Source organism: Erythrolamprus reginae, chromosome 10 (genome assembly GCF_031021105.1).
Source record: "Erythrolamprus reginae isolate rEryReg1 chromosome 10, rEryReg1.hap1, whole genome shotgun sequence".
Lineage (NCBI taxonomy): Eukaryota > Metazoa > Chordata > Lepidosauria > Squamata > Dipsadidae > Erythrolamprus > Erythrolamprus reginae.
This window is the reverse complement of record NC_091959.1, coordinates 43,339,010-43,352,453: the sequence shown is the minus strand read 5'-3', so window position 1 is coordinate 43,352,453 and position 13,444 is coordinate 43,339,010. Positions and strand designations below refer to the sequence as shown.

At 41.3% G+C, this 13,444-nt stretch overlaps 1 protein-coding gene across 2 annotated transcripts in view; it reads right to left on the bottom strand.

The window, feature by feature from the left end:
* NOS1 (nitric oxide synthase 1) overlaps positions 1–13,444 on the bottom strand; it is a 113,137-nt gene that overhangs the window by 31,112 nt on the left and 68,581 nt on the right. For both annotated transcript variants that reach the window (XM_070763077.1, XM_070763076.1), the window contains exons 10-15: positions 12,495–12,596; positions 10,589–10,783; positions 9,886–9,971; positions 7,991–8,135; positions 5,403–5,507; positions 1,901–1,959 (exon numbers count right to left, since the gene is read on the bottom strand). In XM_070763077.1, coding sequence (XP_070619178.1) covers positions 1,901–1,959; positions 5,403–5,507; positions 7,991–8,135; positions 9,886–9,971; positions 10,589–10,783; positions 12,495–12,596 — 692 coding nt within the window. The remainder of the gene's footprint in view (positions 1–1,900; positions 1,960–5,402; positions 5,508–7,990; positions 8,136–9,885; positions 9,972–10,588; positions 10,784–12,494; positions 12,597–13,444) is intronic.

The following is a 13,444-nucleotide window of genomic DNA, read 5'->3' as shown; positions in this document are numbered from 1 at the left end:
ATCAATGATATGCGGTATTCAGCAAGCAACAACAGAGAAAATGCAGCAAAATACTTTTTAAAAAGAGATAAGGAAAAACAAATAATAGGAATTGGCTCAAGAAACCAATAGAAGAAATGTGGTACAAATCTGACATCTAGCGGCAGAATGATGTAATTATTATACTTTAAAAAAAAAAAACAGGATACGTTTGCATGTTATCTATCGCTCTTCGACATACTTTTCTGCATTTTGCTTGTTGCAAAAGGCTTATTTTTACTTATAGTTCAGTGTTATTTGCAAATCTAAAAAACCTCCTCTCTCACTGCCGTGGCCTGGGTTCGATTCACCTGTCAAGCCGCTGCAGAAATTGATGATAAATTAATGGCTTATTATTATTATTATTTATTGGATTTGTATGCCGCCCCTCTCCGCAGACTCGGGGCGGCTAACAACAATGATAAAAAACAACATGTAACAATCCAATTTAATAAAACCACTAAAAACCTTTATTATAAAACCAGACATACACACAAACATACCATACATAACTTGTAATGGCCTAGGGGAAGGAATATCCTAACTCCCCCATGCCTGGCGACAAAGGTGGGTCTTGAGTAATTTGCGAAAGACAAGGAGGGTGGGGGCCGTTCTAATCTCTGGTGGGGAGTTGATTCCAGAGGGCCGGGGCCGCCACAGAGAAGGCTCTTCCCCTGGGGCCTGCCAAACAACATTGTTTGGTCGGCGGGACCCGGAGAAGGCCAACTCTGTGGGACCACACTATCTAAGAAAGGTGGGGTGAATTTCAAGAGGCAACTACGAAACACCAGGCTGGCAACCATACAGGGAATCCTGGATCTGAGGTTCCACCGAGCCCAGATCCTTTGGAGTCCTCCACCCACAAACTTGTCACATTAGCCATTCAGATTGTGCCAGAATGAAATGCAATCTTCACTTCCGCCCCCGTGGAATGCAATCGAAAGAATGCTTTGCAGTTGCCTCTTGAAATTCACCCCTCCTTTCCTGTCAATCTGTCTGTCTGTCTATTTAACAAGGGTCGCCCAGAAAGCAATGCACCACATTATTGGCTGCATAGCTAGAGGTATAACAAGCAGGAAGAGGGAGATTGTGATCCCCTTATATAGAGCGCTGGTGAGACCCCATTTGGAATACTGTGTTCAGTTCTGGAGACCTCACCTACAAAAAGATATTGACAAAATTGAACGGGTCCAAAGACGGGCTACAAGAATGGTGGAAGGTCTTAAGCATAAAACTTATCAGGAAAGATTTCATGAACTCAATCTGTATAGTCTGGAGGACAGAAGGAAAAGGGGAGACATGATCGAAACATTTAAATATGTTAAAGGGTTAAATAAGGTTCAGGAGGGAAGTGTTTTTAATAGGAAAGTGAACACAAGAACAAGGGGACACAATCTGAAGTTAGTTGGGGGAAAGATCAAAAGCAACGTGAGAAAATATTATTTCACTGAAAGAGTAGTAGATCCTTGGAACAAACTTCCAGCAGACGTGGTAGATAAATCCACAGTAACTGAATTTAAACATGGCTGGGATAAACATATATCCATCCTAAGATAAAATACAGGAAATAGTATAAGGGCAGACTAGATGGACCATGAGGTCTTTTTTTGCCGTCAGTCTTCTAGGTTTCTAGGTTTCTATGTTTCTATTTTCTCAGCCTGCACTAATGGTATGAACGTGATACTTTAGATATACATTCTTTGAATTGTCAGGGGCAAATTTCTGCCACTACTTTGGGTGAAGTGGTCCAAACCAGTAACAAACCACCATTGCTATAATCCTGCCACAGGACAGCACATAAGAAGGAAGTATGAATAATCAAAGAAACAGTTCCAGGTTGCAAAAGGAATTCTATTAGTTAATCTAGTTAGATTAAATTTACCTGCTCTCTTCTAAGCTGGAGTTTGGGTTTCTCATCTCCATCAAGGCACACCCGAATTTCTGTGGGATGAAGAAAAGAAAGACACATCCCATTAGGGCCAGGGACACCCCAAAAATAATTTAGACCAGTGGTTCTCAACTTTTCTAATGCCACGACCTCTTAATACAGTTCATCATGTTGTGGTGACCCCCAACCATAAGTCGAGCGCCAATTCTCCCAACAGAGCTTGAAGCTGATTGGCAGGAAGGTCAGAGGGACACCCCTACTGCAAATGCCTGATTGGGCGGATTGTAAAAACATGTTCCAAGGCACCAGAATTAAAGCTTTAGTTCCTAACCCCGTGGGAAATCTGTTTTTTTCCAGGGTCTTAGGCGACTCCTGTGGAAACGGTTGTTCGATCCCCAAAGGGTAAGTAAGCTGAACTGGCAAGGAACGAAGGAAGTTAGGAGGAAGGAAAGAGGGAAGGAGGGAGGAAGGAAGGAAGGAAGGAAGGAAAGAAGGAAGGAAGGAAGGAAAGAAGGAAGGAAGGAAGGAAAGAAGGAAGGAAGGAAGGAAGGAAGGAAAGAAGGAAGGAAGGAAGGAAAGAAGGAAGGAAGGAAAGAAGGAGGGAAGGAAGGAAGGAAAGAAGGAAGGAAGGAAAGAAGGAAGGAAGGAAGGAAGGAAGGAAAGAAGGAAGGAAGGAAAGAAGGAAGGAAGGAAGGAAGGAAAAAAGGAAGGAAGGAAAGAAGGAGGGAAGGAAAGAAGGAAGGAAGGAAGGAAGGAAGGAAAGAAGGAAGGAAGGAAGGAAGGAAGGAAGGAGGTTATAATGAGAGTGAGGGAGGGTCTCAGGATAATTGACCTGATACCAGTGACATCACACATAACTTGACCACAAACCCCCAGCCCTCCGAGATCAAACACAACCGTGATGCAGCAACTCAATGAAATAGAGCTTGGTGCTCCTGGCTTAGCGTATTTCAATGTTTCTCATTCTTAAGATGTGGAGATGGCAACTCCCAGAATTCCATGTGTGGTAATGCACGCATGCACCAACCACGCACGCATTTTGGGAGTTCAGGTCAACGCATCTTAACCGAGCCAAGACTGAAAACACTGAGAGCCAAAACTAAGAGAGACCATTAGCGCGTTGTAAATGAGTTGAGCGGGCACCCCTGTGTGGGTCAGAGCATTTTGCCAGTTCAGCTTATTGGGGTGAGTTGCTGGCACAACATATTGTATACAATCTAGAAATTAGGTCAAATCAGTCACCAAATGAAATATGCTGTAGAAAACTACAGCTGGGGAAGGGAAGGTTTAACCATCGGAGATGGTTTTAATCCATTTCAGTATGGATTGTGCACAACCTTATCCCACCAGAGTTGAACATTTTAGGCTTTAGATAGCTTTTAGCTACGTTGTCTTTGATCCGACCTAAATGTAGTTCATAAAATCACCTGCCATGGGTCCTACCTGTCAATGAATACTTCAGCTTCAATTCAATTCAATTCAATTTATTAGATTTGTATGCCGCCCCTCTCCGAAGACTCGGGGCGGCTCACAACAGTAATAAAAAACAATATTATAGCGAAACAAATCTAATATTAAAAAGAAGCATATAAAACCCTATCATATTTAAAAACCAAACATACATACCAAACATAAAATATAAAAAGCCTGGGGGAAAAGGTGTCTCAACTTCCCCATGCCTGGCGGTATAGGTGGGTCTTGAGTAGTTTACGAAAGACAAGGAGGGTGGGGGCAGTTCTAATCTCCAGGGGGAGTTGATTCCAGAGGGCCGGGGCTGCCACAGAGAAGGCTCTTCCCCTGGGGCCCGCCAAACGACATTGTTTGGTCAACAGGACCCGGAGAAGGCCGACTCTGTGGGACCTTATTGGTCGCTGGGATTCATGTAGTAGCAGGCGGTTCCGGAGGTACTCTGGTCCAATGCCATGTAGGGCTTTAAAGGTCATAACCAACATTTTGAATTTTGACCAGAAACTGATCGGCAGCCAATGCGACAATACACAGGCACACCATAGATTCAAACTCCATGTAAACCGCTCGAAACTCGACTGCAGAAAATACGACTTCAGCGATAGAGTGCTCAACACCTGGAATCCACTACCTGACTCTGTGGTTTCTTCCCCAAACTCCCAAAACTGTAACTTTAGATTGTCTACAGTCGACCTCTCCCCTTTTCTAAGAGGTTTGAAAAGGGCGTGCATAAACGCACCATTGTGCCTATCATCCCTGTCCTATTGTCCTTTTGTCCAAATTTACCTGTACCTTCTTCGATTTTGTTTATGTTTATATTAGTTCCCGCTGTCCCGTGCACCTTTTGACGAATTATTTATTTATTTAATTGCATTTATATGCCACCCCTCTCCGAGGACTCGGGGCGGCTTACGACACATGAAAAAAGAAGAACAATACAATATAATCGTCTAAATGCAATTAATTTTTAAAAAACCCTAAATGTACTAGTTTCAAGTTTAATTGGATTTGTATGACACCCCCCTTCGAGGACTCGGGGCGGCTTACAGCATATAAAAGAGACCGTAGTAAACAATCCAATTAATATACGTAAAAAACAATCCTTAAAAATTCCAATTTAGTTTAATTTAACTAGTCTATAAAACCCAGTATTATTATATAAAGAAACCAATCATACCCACTCAAACAACAGCCATACATAACATTCATCAGCCAGGGGGCTAGCAGAGGTCTTCAAACTTGGCAATTTTAAAACTTGTGGACTTCAACTCCCAGAATTCTCCAGCCAGCATAGTTGGTTGGTGAACTCTGGGAGTTAAAGTCCACAAGTCTTAAAGTTGCCAAGTTTGGGGACCCATGGGCTAGGGTCTAATCGCCCCAAACCTGGTGGCATAGATGATTCTTAAGACTCTTGCGGAAGGTGAGGAGAGTGGGGGCAGTACAAATCTCAGGGGGAGCTGACTCCAGAGGGCCGGGCCCCCCACAGAGAAGGCTCTTCCCCTAGATCCTGCTAAGCAACATTGTCTGGTTGACGGGACCTGGAGAAGGCTGACTCTGTGCGACCTCACCAGTCGCTGGGATTCATACGGCAGAAGGCGGTCCCGCAGGTAATCTGGCCCGATGCCATGTAGGGCTTTATAGGTCATTACCAACACTTTGAATTGCGTCCGGAAACCAATTGGCAACTAATGCAGTCCGTGGAGTGCTGGAGAAACATGGGCTTGACTAGGAAGGCCCATAACCGCTCGTGCGGCTGTGTTTTGCACAAGTTGCAGTTTCCGAACGCTCTTCAAAGGTAGCTCCATGTAGAGAGCATTGCAGTAGTCCAACCTCGAGGGGATAAGGGCGTGAGCGACTGTGAGTAGAGACTCCCTGTCCAAATAGGGCCGCAACTGGTGCATCAGGTGAACCTGGGCAAACGCACCCCTCGCCACAGCCACAAATAAATAAATAGAATCCACTGGTCGAAATAGATCCAATTCGGTTGCTACATGCATTACAAGTAGTTTGCAAAAACCTCCCGTCCTACCTCTCCATTTTCCGGAGGGTCTCCGTTGCCGAAGGTGCTTGTGACCACCAGAACAAGGGTTTCATGCTCCAGGTGGACGGTGTCATACTCATCCATCGACATCACCTGGAAAGATAAAACTGGTAGCTTCAGAGGAAGAAGCGTCAAAAGCCACCAATTGCAACTGAACAGGTTGGCGGCTCCAGAAATTGTGGGCATTCCATCCCTGGATGTTTTCAATGAGATACGTACTGGGCAGCCATTTGTTCAGAATGGTATGAGGTGGGCTTCAAAAATTTTAGCAAAGAGTTCTCAGCCTGATGGCTGGGTGGTGGTTGTCAGAAATAAGTTCATTTCTGAAGGTAACATCACAATGCAAGTAAACGGTTTGTAACCATGGGACAGGCTGATGTAAGCCATAACCATCTTGCCCACAAGATCATATGCTGCAACGTCCTACCGGTCAATGACTACTTCAGCTTCAACCGCAACAACACAAGAGCGTGCAACAGATTCAAACTTAATACGAACCGCTCCAAACTTGACCGTAAAAAATATGATTTCAACAATCGAGTTATCGAAGCGTGAAACTCATTACCGGACTCAATTGTGTCAACCCCTAACCCCCAACATTTCTCCCTTAGACTCTCCACGATTGACCTCTCCAGGTTCCTAAGAGGCCAGTAAGGGGCGTACATAAGTGCACTGGTGTGCCTTTCGTCCCCTGTCCAATTGTCTTTCCTTTCTTTCATCTATCATATATATTTTCTTTCTTTCATATATCCTCTCCTCTAAGTTCACTTTACCCTTATATATATTACTACATGTCTATTTTTCTTCCTATGTATTTGTGTATTAGACAAATGAATAAATAAATAAAGAAATAAATAACCAGCATGTAATCATGGTTTTGCTAATTGTGCTGCAACCTGATTGGCTGTATCCTATATAAGGAGGAACACCCTTGCATGGGTGTGGTTTGGTTACAGAGTGGTTTGGTTACAAGAGAGTGGTTTGTTATAGTATAGAGTGGTTTGTAGTTTAGTGGTTAGTGCTTAGTGGTTGCAGTGGTGGATTTAATAAGAGTTATATACTAGTATTTTATGCTAGTTTACTTAGAGAAGCAATTTGATAAAAGAGAAGTAAAATACATTTTTACAAGAAAGCCTTCCTTCCAAGGTGGGTAAAATGAGGACCCAGATTATTGGGAGCAATTTGCTGATTCTATAAACTGCTTAGATAGGGCTGAAAAAGCACTGTGAAGCAGTATATAAATCTAAATAAAAAAAACCCCACATTTGTGTGCGATAGTTGGACAATTGCCTTTTTCTTCCCAGGAGTGCTTAGGACTTTAAAAAGCACAAAACCACAGAGAAAGGGCAGCCAGATTGTGGCATGCTATTTAAAAAGTAGCTGGCTGCCCTCTGTCACTTTCTCTCCTTTTAAAAACATGATTCAAATGGTCAATTTTTAAAAGCTTCATTGGCATCAGCATTCTTTTCCTTTTCCTGTCAAGTGATGGGGAAATCAGAAGATTCAAACCAGTCAAATGAGTATAAAGATTTATTACAAGCGCAGACTCTCTACAAGAATCTGAACCACTAACAGTCCAGGGAAATGAGCGGGAGATAAGAAAGAAAATTCAAGGTGGCCTGGATTTAGGTCCAGCGCGAAGGGACACATGACTAATGATGATGCCTTTGACCTCTCTCTTAGTCTTGGCCTGGTCATCTCCCACTTACGATTGTGTGACTGTAACTTGTTACTTGTATCCTTAAGATTTGTATTAATATTGATTGTTTCCCACTTGCTTATTTGTACCCTATGACAATCATTAAGTGTTGTTCCTCATGATCCTAGACAAATGTGTCTTGTCTTTTTATGTACACTGAGAGCATATGCACCAAAGACAAATTCTTTGTGTGTCTGATTACACTTGGCGAATAAAAAAATTCAACTCAACTCAACTCAACTCAACTCAACTCAACGCTACGCTACTCTACTCTACTCTACTCTACTGTATTCTATTCTATGATTTGATGGCTTATTTGTATCCTACTACTATCATTAAGTGTTGTATCTTATGATTCCCGAGGAATATATCCTTTTGTCCTTGTGTCCTTGTGTCCAATGACTCTTGGCCAATAAAGAATTCTATTCTATTCTATTCTATTCTATTCTTTTCCATTCCATTCTATACTATTCCATTCCATTCCATTCCATTCTATTCCTTCTTATTCTACTCTTCTCTTCTCTTCTCTACTCCATTCCACTCCACTCCATTCTATGTCTCCTACATCACTAAATGAAACAAAAAGTAAGGACACTTCACTTTGGAGGTTTTGCAAACCTGCTCTAGGAATTGGGAGGCATTTGAGGTGGCATTGTTCACATTGCAGATTGACCTAAACAATTAACGAAATAATCCAAAATGAGGGTTGCCCAAAACACAACGTGAGGATTTTCAAGGCTGGTTTAGGAGACCTTTGGTGTTTTAGCCTCAAAGAAAAAATTGGGACAGCTCTCAACTTGTGGAAAAATGGCAGCGTTTGTTCAGCCACCCTTTCTGGGGGTCTCCGGGGGTTGTCCAAGCAATCTGTGGTTCTTACCTTGGCATCAAAGGCATGCTTGAAGATTTCGCACAGAGTTTTTGCATAGACCTGCGATTTCCCTGTTTCCGTGGCGTAGAGGATGGTGGCTTTGACCCTCTTCGCCATTGCTTGCCCCATCAGCTTCGCAGAGAACTTGACTGCTCTGCATGGTAGATGAAAAGAAAAGAAATTTAATTTAATATAATTTATTCGATTTATAATTCAATTTATAAATTCATGGCTTTGGAACATGCTTCCTATTGCCCTGGTGAGGCCACATGTGCAATTTTGCTGTCAATTTGAACCTCTAACTAAAAATGACCCCTAGTTCTATTTTTTAACATTATTTTAATTTAAACATATACAGACATAACAGCGACAAACAAAACAAAAAAATAGAGAAAAGAAGCCACAGATAAAACATACATTTGGGATATTTACATCCCCGTCTCATTCAGAGTTTCAGTCGGAGATATATACATTTTTACCATATTTTTGTTAACGTATCGCTCACATATTTGCATACCTGCATAGTTTTCTATAAGTTTCTATATTGACCACTCGGGCTGTCTTTCTGTGTAATTTCTTTTCTTTTATCCTTTCTTTCTTTTAACCTGTTATAGAAGTTATCCCATATTTTATAATAGCCTGAATCTTCTTTCTCTTCTAGTTTACTTGATAGCCTATCCACCTCTGCACAATCCATCACCTTTTTAATTACCATCCCCTCTTCTGGTATTTATTTCACTTTTCCATTGTTGGGCCTATGTAATCCTTGCAGCTGTCAAGATATGGATAATCAGATATTAGCTTTCTTTTTTATACTTCTTATTAAAGATACCCAATAAGATGCCTGCGGTGCGGGAGAGCTGAGATACTCAACCAGGATTTTCAGGGTTTGTGTACCCTCTACCCTCCACATTGGCAAAAAGAATCCTAATCGCACATACGAACTGAATAAACAATCTCTCACTGCTAACCCGCATTCTGTAAAAGACCTTGGAATACTAATATCGAATGACCTAAGTGCTAAAGCCAACTGCAACAATATCGCCAAAAAAGCCTCTAGTTGTTAACCTGATCCTACGCAGCTTCTGCTCAGGCAATCTCACACTACTCACAAGAGCCTACAAAACTTTTGCCAGACCTATCCTAGACTACTGCTCATCTGTCTGGAACCCATATCACATCTCAGACATCAACACCCTTGAAAATGTCCAAAGATATTTCACCAGAAGAGCCCTTCACTCCACTCGAAACAGAATATCCTACGAAAATAGACTAACAATCCTGGGCCTAGAAAGCCTAGAACTACGGCGCCTAAAACACAATTTGAGTATTACCCACAAGATCATATGCTGCAACGTCCTACCGGTCAATGACTACTTCAGCTTCAACCGCAACAACACAAGAGCACGCAACAGATTCAAACTTAATACGAACCGCTCCAAACTTGACTGTAAAAGATATGATTTCAACAATCGAGTTATCGAAGCGTGGAACTCATTACCGGATTCAACTGTGTCAACCCCTAACCCCCAACATTTCTCCCTTAGACTCTCCACGATTGACCTCTCCAGGTTCCTAAGAGGCCAGTAAGGGGCGTACATAAGTGCAGTGGTGTGCCTTTCGTCCCCTGTCCAATTGTCTTTCCTTTCTTTCACCTATCTTATATATTCTCTTCCTTTCATATATCCTCTCCTCTAAGTTCACTTTCACTCTCTTTTATATTATCACATATCTATTTTTCTTCCTATGTATTTGTGTATTGGACAAATGAATAATAAATAAATAAATAAATAAATAAATAAATAAATAAATAAATCATCCATGAATAGGCTGCTTAAAGTTTAACGGCACTTCTAAGACTGTGTTACACACAGGGAAATGTAGCGGAGTGGCTGCATACTTACTTAGCTAATTTTTTAAAGCCAATTGCTCTCTTCTTGGTGGGGGTGCCATTGACCCCTTTCCAGATGTGGGTGTTCCAAGGGTCAGGCTGGAAGGAGAGAAAAAAGTTGAAAGAGAAGAACCTGGAATACAAGTTTTGGCCACTACAATAGGAAAATACAATATAAAATATATAAAAAAGATGCTGAGACTCTGGAAAGAGTCCAGGGAAGAGCAACAACGATTGTGTGGTTTTTGTTGAATGAGTGTTTTTATATTATTAGGATTTTATTATAATAATAATTATTTATTATTTTATTTTATTTATTGGATTTGTATGCCGCCCCTCTCCGGAGACTCGGGGCGGCTGACAGCAATAATAAGACAGCGTATAGCAATAATCCAATACTAAAAACAATTAAAACCCATTATAATAAAAAACCAATCATACATTCAGACATACCATGCATAAAATTGTAAAGGCCTAGGGGGAAAGAGTATCTCAATTCCCCCATGCCTGGTGGCAGAGGTGGATTTTAAGGAGCTTACGAAAGGCAAGGAGGGTGGGGGCAATTCTAGAGGGCCGGGGCCGCCACAGAGAAGGCTCTTCCCCTGGGTCCCGCCAAGTGGCATTGTTTAGTTGACGGGACCCGGACTCTGTGGGACCTAACTGGTCACTGGGATTCGTGCAGCAGATTAATTAATTAATAATTAAGGAAACAGTACCTGATACTCAAAGGACGGTGTCAGTCTGTAGTTGAGCATTTCCTGGTGGAAGACAGGGGTGATGCTTCCAGACATGGGTGGGACAATCCAGACCCAGTCGGCCGGACAACCTCCCCGACAGCGGTATTCATTCTCCATGTGTTTGATGAAGGACTCGGTAGCCGAGTGGTGATCCACAATCGTCACCTTGTCACTCTGTAGAGAGAAGGTGGACTCTATAAATGGGAGGCGGTGACACATGTTCTACCTGAACAAAGGCACCATTTTAGGACTTAGTTCACGCACACCAAGACAACTAGACACAAGAACAGTTTTTTCCGAACGCCATCACTCTACTAAACAAATATTTCCCTCAACACTGTCAGACTTTCTACTAAATCTGCACTTCTATTCTACTAGTTTTTCTCATCATTCCTATCACCCATTTCCTCCCATGTTGACTGTATGACTGTAACTTGTTGCTTATATCCTAAGATTTTTATTAATATTGCTTCTTCATTGCTTATTTGACCCCTATGACAATCATTAAGTGTTGTACCACATGATTCTTGACAAATGTATATTTTATTTTATGTACGCTGAGAGCATCTGCACCAAGACAAATTCCTTGTGTGTAAAATCACACTTGGCCAATAAAATTATATTCTATTCGATTCTATATGCATCGATTCAATTCAAAATTCCAAGTCATCCGGGTCATGGCTTGTTCCAAAAAGAGGGCTGTGAAAATATTTGCTGACCCCTCGCATCCTGGACATAAATAGTTTCAATTCCTACCCTCAAAATGTTGCTACAGAGCACTGCATGCCAAGACAACTAGACACAAGAACAGTTTTTTCCCTGAACACCATCACTCTGCTAAACAAATAATTCCCTCAATACAGTAAAACAATGTTTTCTCACATTACAATACTAATGAAAATGAAGGGGGGAAAAAAGATGTATGATTTCTCTTTCTATGTATTTCTTTCTACCTTAATAGTAAACTCTACTCATGATATTTATATTTGAATGTACATATATATAAAGAAATGAATGATGTATCGAAAAGGTAATAGAAATGGATTAAGATCTGTAAAACTAGAACAAAATATGTGAGAAATATTTTCTTCTATTCTTTTTTTTTTTTTGGAAATCAATAAAGAAATTTATATATAAAAGAAGTAATGTGAGAAAATATTATTTTACTGAAAGAGTAGTAGATGCTTGGAACAAACTTCCAGCAGACGTGGTCGATAAATCCACAGGAACTGAATTGAAACATGCCTGGGATAAACATATATCCATCCTAAGATAAAATACAAGAAATAGTATAAGGGCAGACTAGATGGAGCGTGAGGTCTTTTTCTGCCGTCAATCTTCTAAGTCAGTGATTTTCAACCTTTTTTGAGCAGCGGCACATTTTTTACATTTTCGAAACCCTGGGGCACATTGAGCGGGGGGAGGGTGGGGGCTAAAAAAGTTTGGACAAAAAAATTCTCTCTCTTCCTCCCTTTCACTCCCTTTCGCTCTATTTCTCTCTCCCTCCCTCTTTCTCTGCCTTCCTTCTTTCTCTCTCCATCCCTCTTTCTTTCTCTTCCTTCCTTCCTTCCTTCCTCTCTTTCTCTCTCCCTCCCTCCTTCTATGTCTTTCGCTCTCTCTCCTTCCCTCCCTCTCTTTCTTTTTCTCTTTCTTTCTTTCTCTTGTTCTTTTTCTCTCTCTCTTGCTTTCTCTCTCTTTCTTGTTCTCTTTCTCTCTCTCTCTTGCTTTCTTTCTCTCTCTGAGCTTCGCGGTACACCTGACCATGTCTCACGGCACACTAGTGTGCCGCGGCACACTGGTTGAAAAACACTGTTCTAAGTATTTACTAGGTCTACATATATTTCTAACAAACGGCTATTGTTTTATGAAATTATCTGGCCCGTACCTGGAAACTGTACAGGACTGCAATGTTGATTTCCACGAGTGCCTGATCCTTCCAGAGAGAAGATGTTTTCCGCATGTCTAAGTTCATTTTTTTAGCCACTTCCTGAAACGCAAAAACAAAATGGGTTCATCCAGTGAAGGGCTGCAAATTTTTTTTTACTACCATGCTATGGGCGTGGCTTATTGTGTGGGTGTGGCTTCATGGTAATGTGACCAGGTAGGAATGGCTTGCCGGCCATGTGATCAGGTGGGAGTGGCTTGGCAATCATGTGACCACGGGGTGGCTTAAATGTCATGTGACTGGGTGGGAGTGGCTTACCGATTAAGATAAGTTGTCAAACAGGTGCTTGGACTCTTTTTCAGTTGATTAAGTCGCATTATTTGACCAGCCAGAAAAAGGACAAATGATAGACAGCATTATTTGTTGAGGGGCACAGGAATATTTTAAGGTTTGGTACTGAACCCACAAGGTTCGGTATGATAACAGATTAGGCAAGTAGCTCAATTTTCTTGAATTGCTATAAAAGTTCAGTTCTAGATCATGATTAAAATGATTAAAGCATTTATGGGTAGAAACATACTATTTAATTATTTCCTATTAAATTAAAATTTAAAAATTTATTTAAAATTATTTCCTATTTTAAAAGGAATTAAGGATCAAACTATGATACTAGAGAAGGAAGGACAATTGAAAAAATTATTAAGTATTCAATAAATAGTGCATAAACTTACTACCTCCACTACGTCCCCCTCCTGCTGGGGTAGCAGCCCATCACTGGGTTCATCCCAATTAGACGTGAAATGATGCTTGAAATCAGGGAAAGAATTCCAAAATTTTAGCAACTGGTTCTCTGCCTGGTTGCTGGGTGGGAATGGCAGAGGACATAAACTCTTGCGAGGGGAAGCCAGGCTTGGGACCATTAAATTCTCTCCCCCTGAGTATAATGTAGG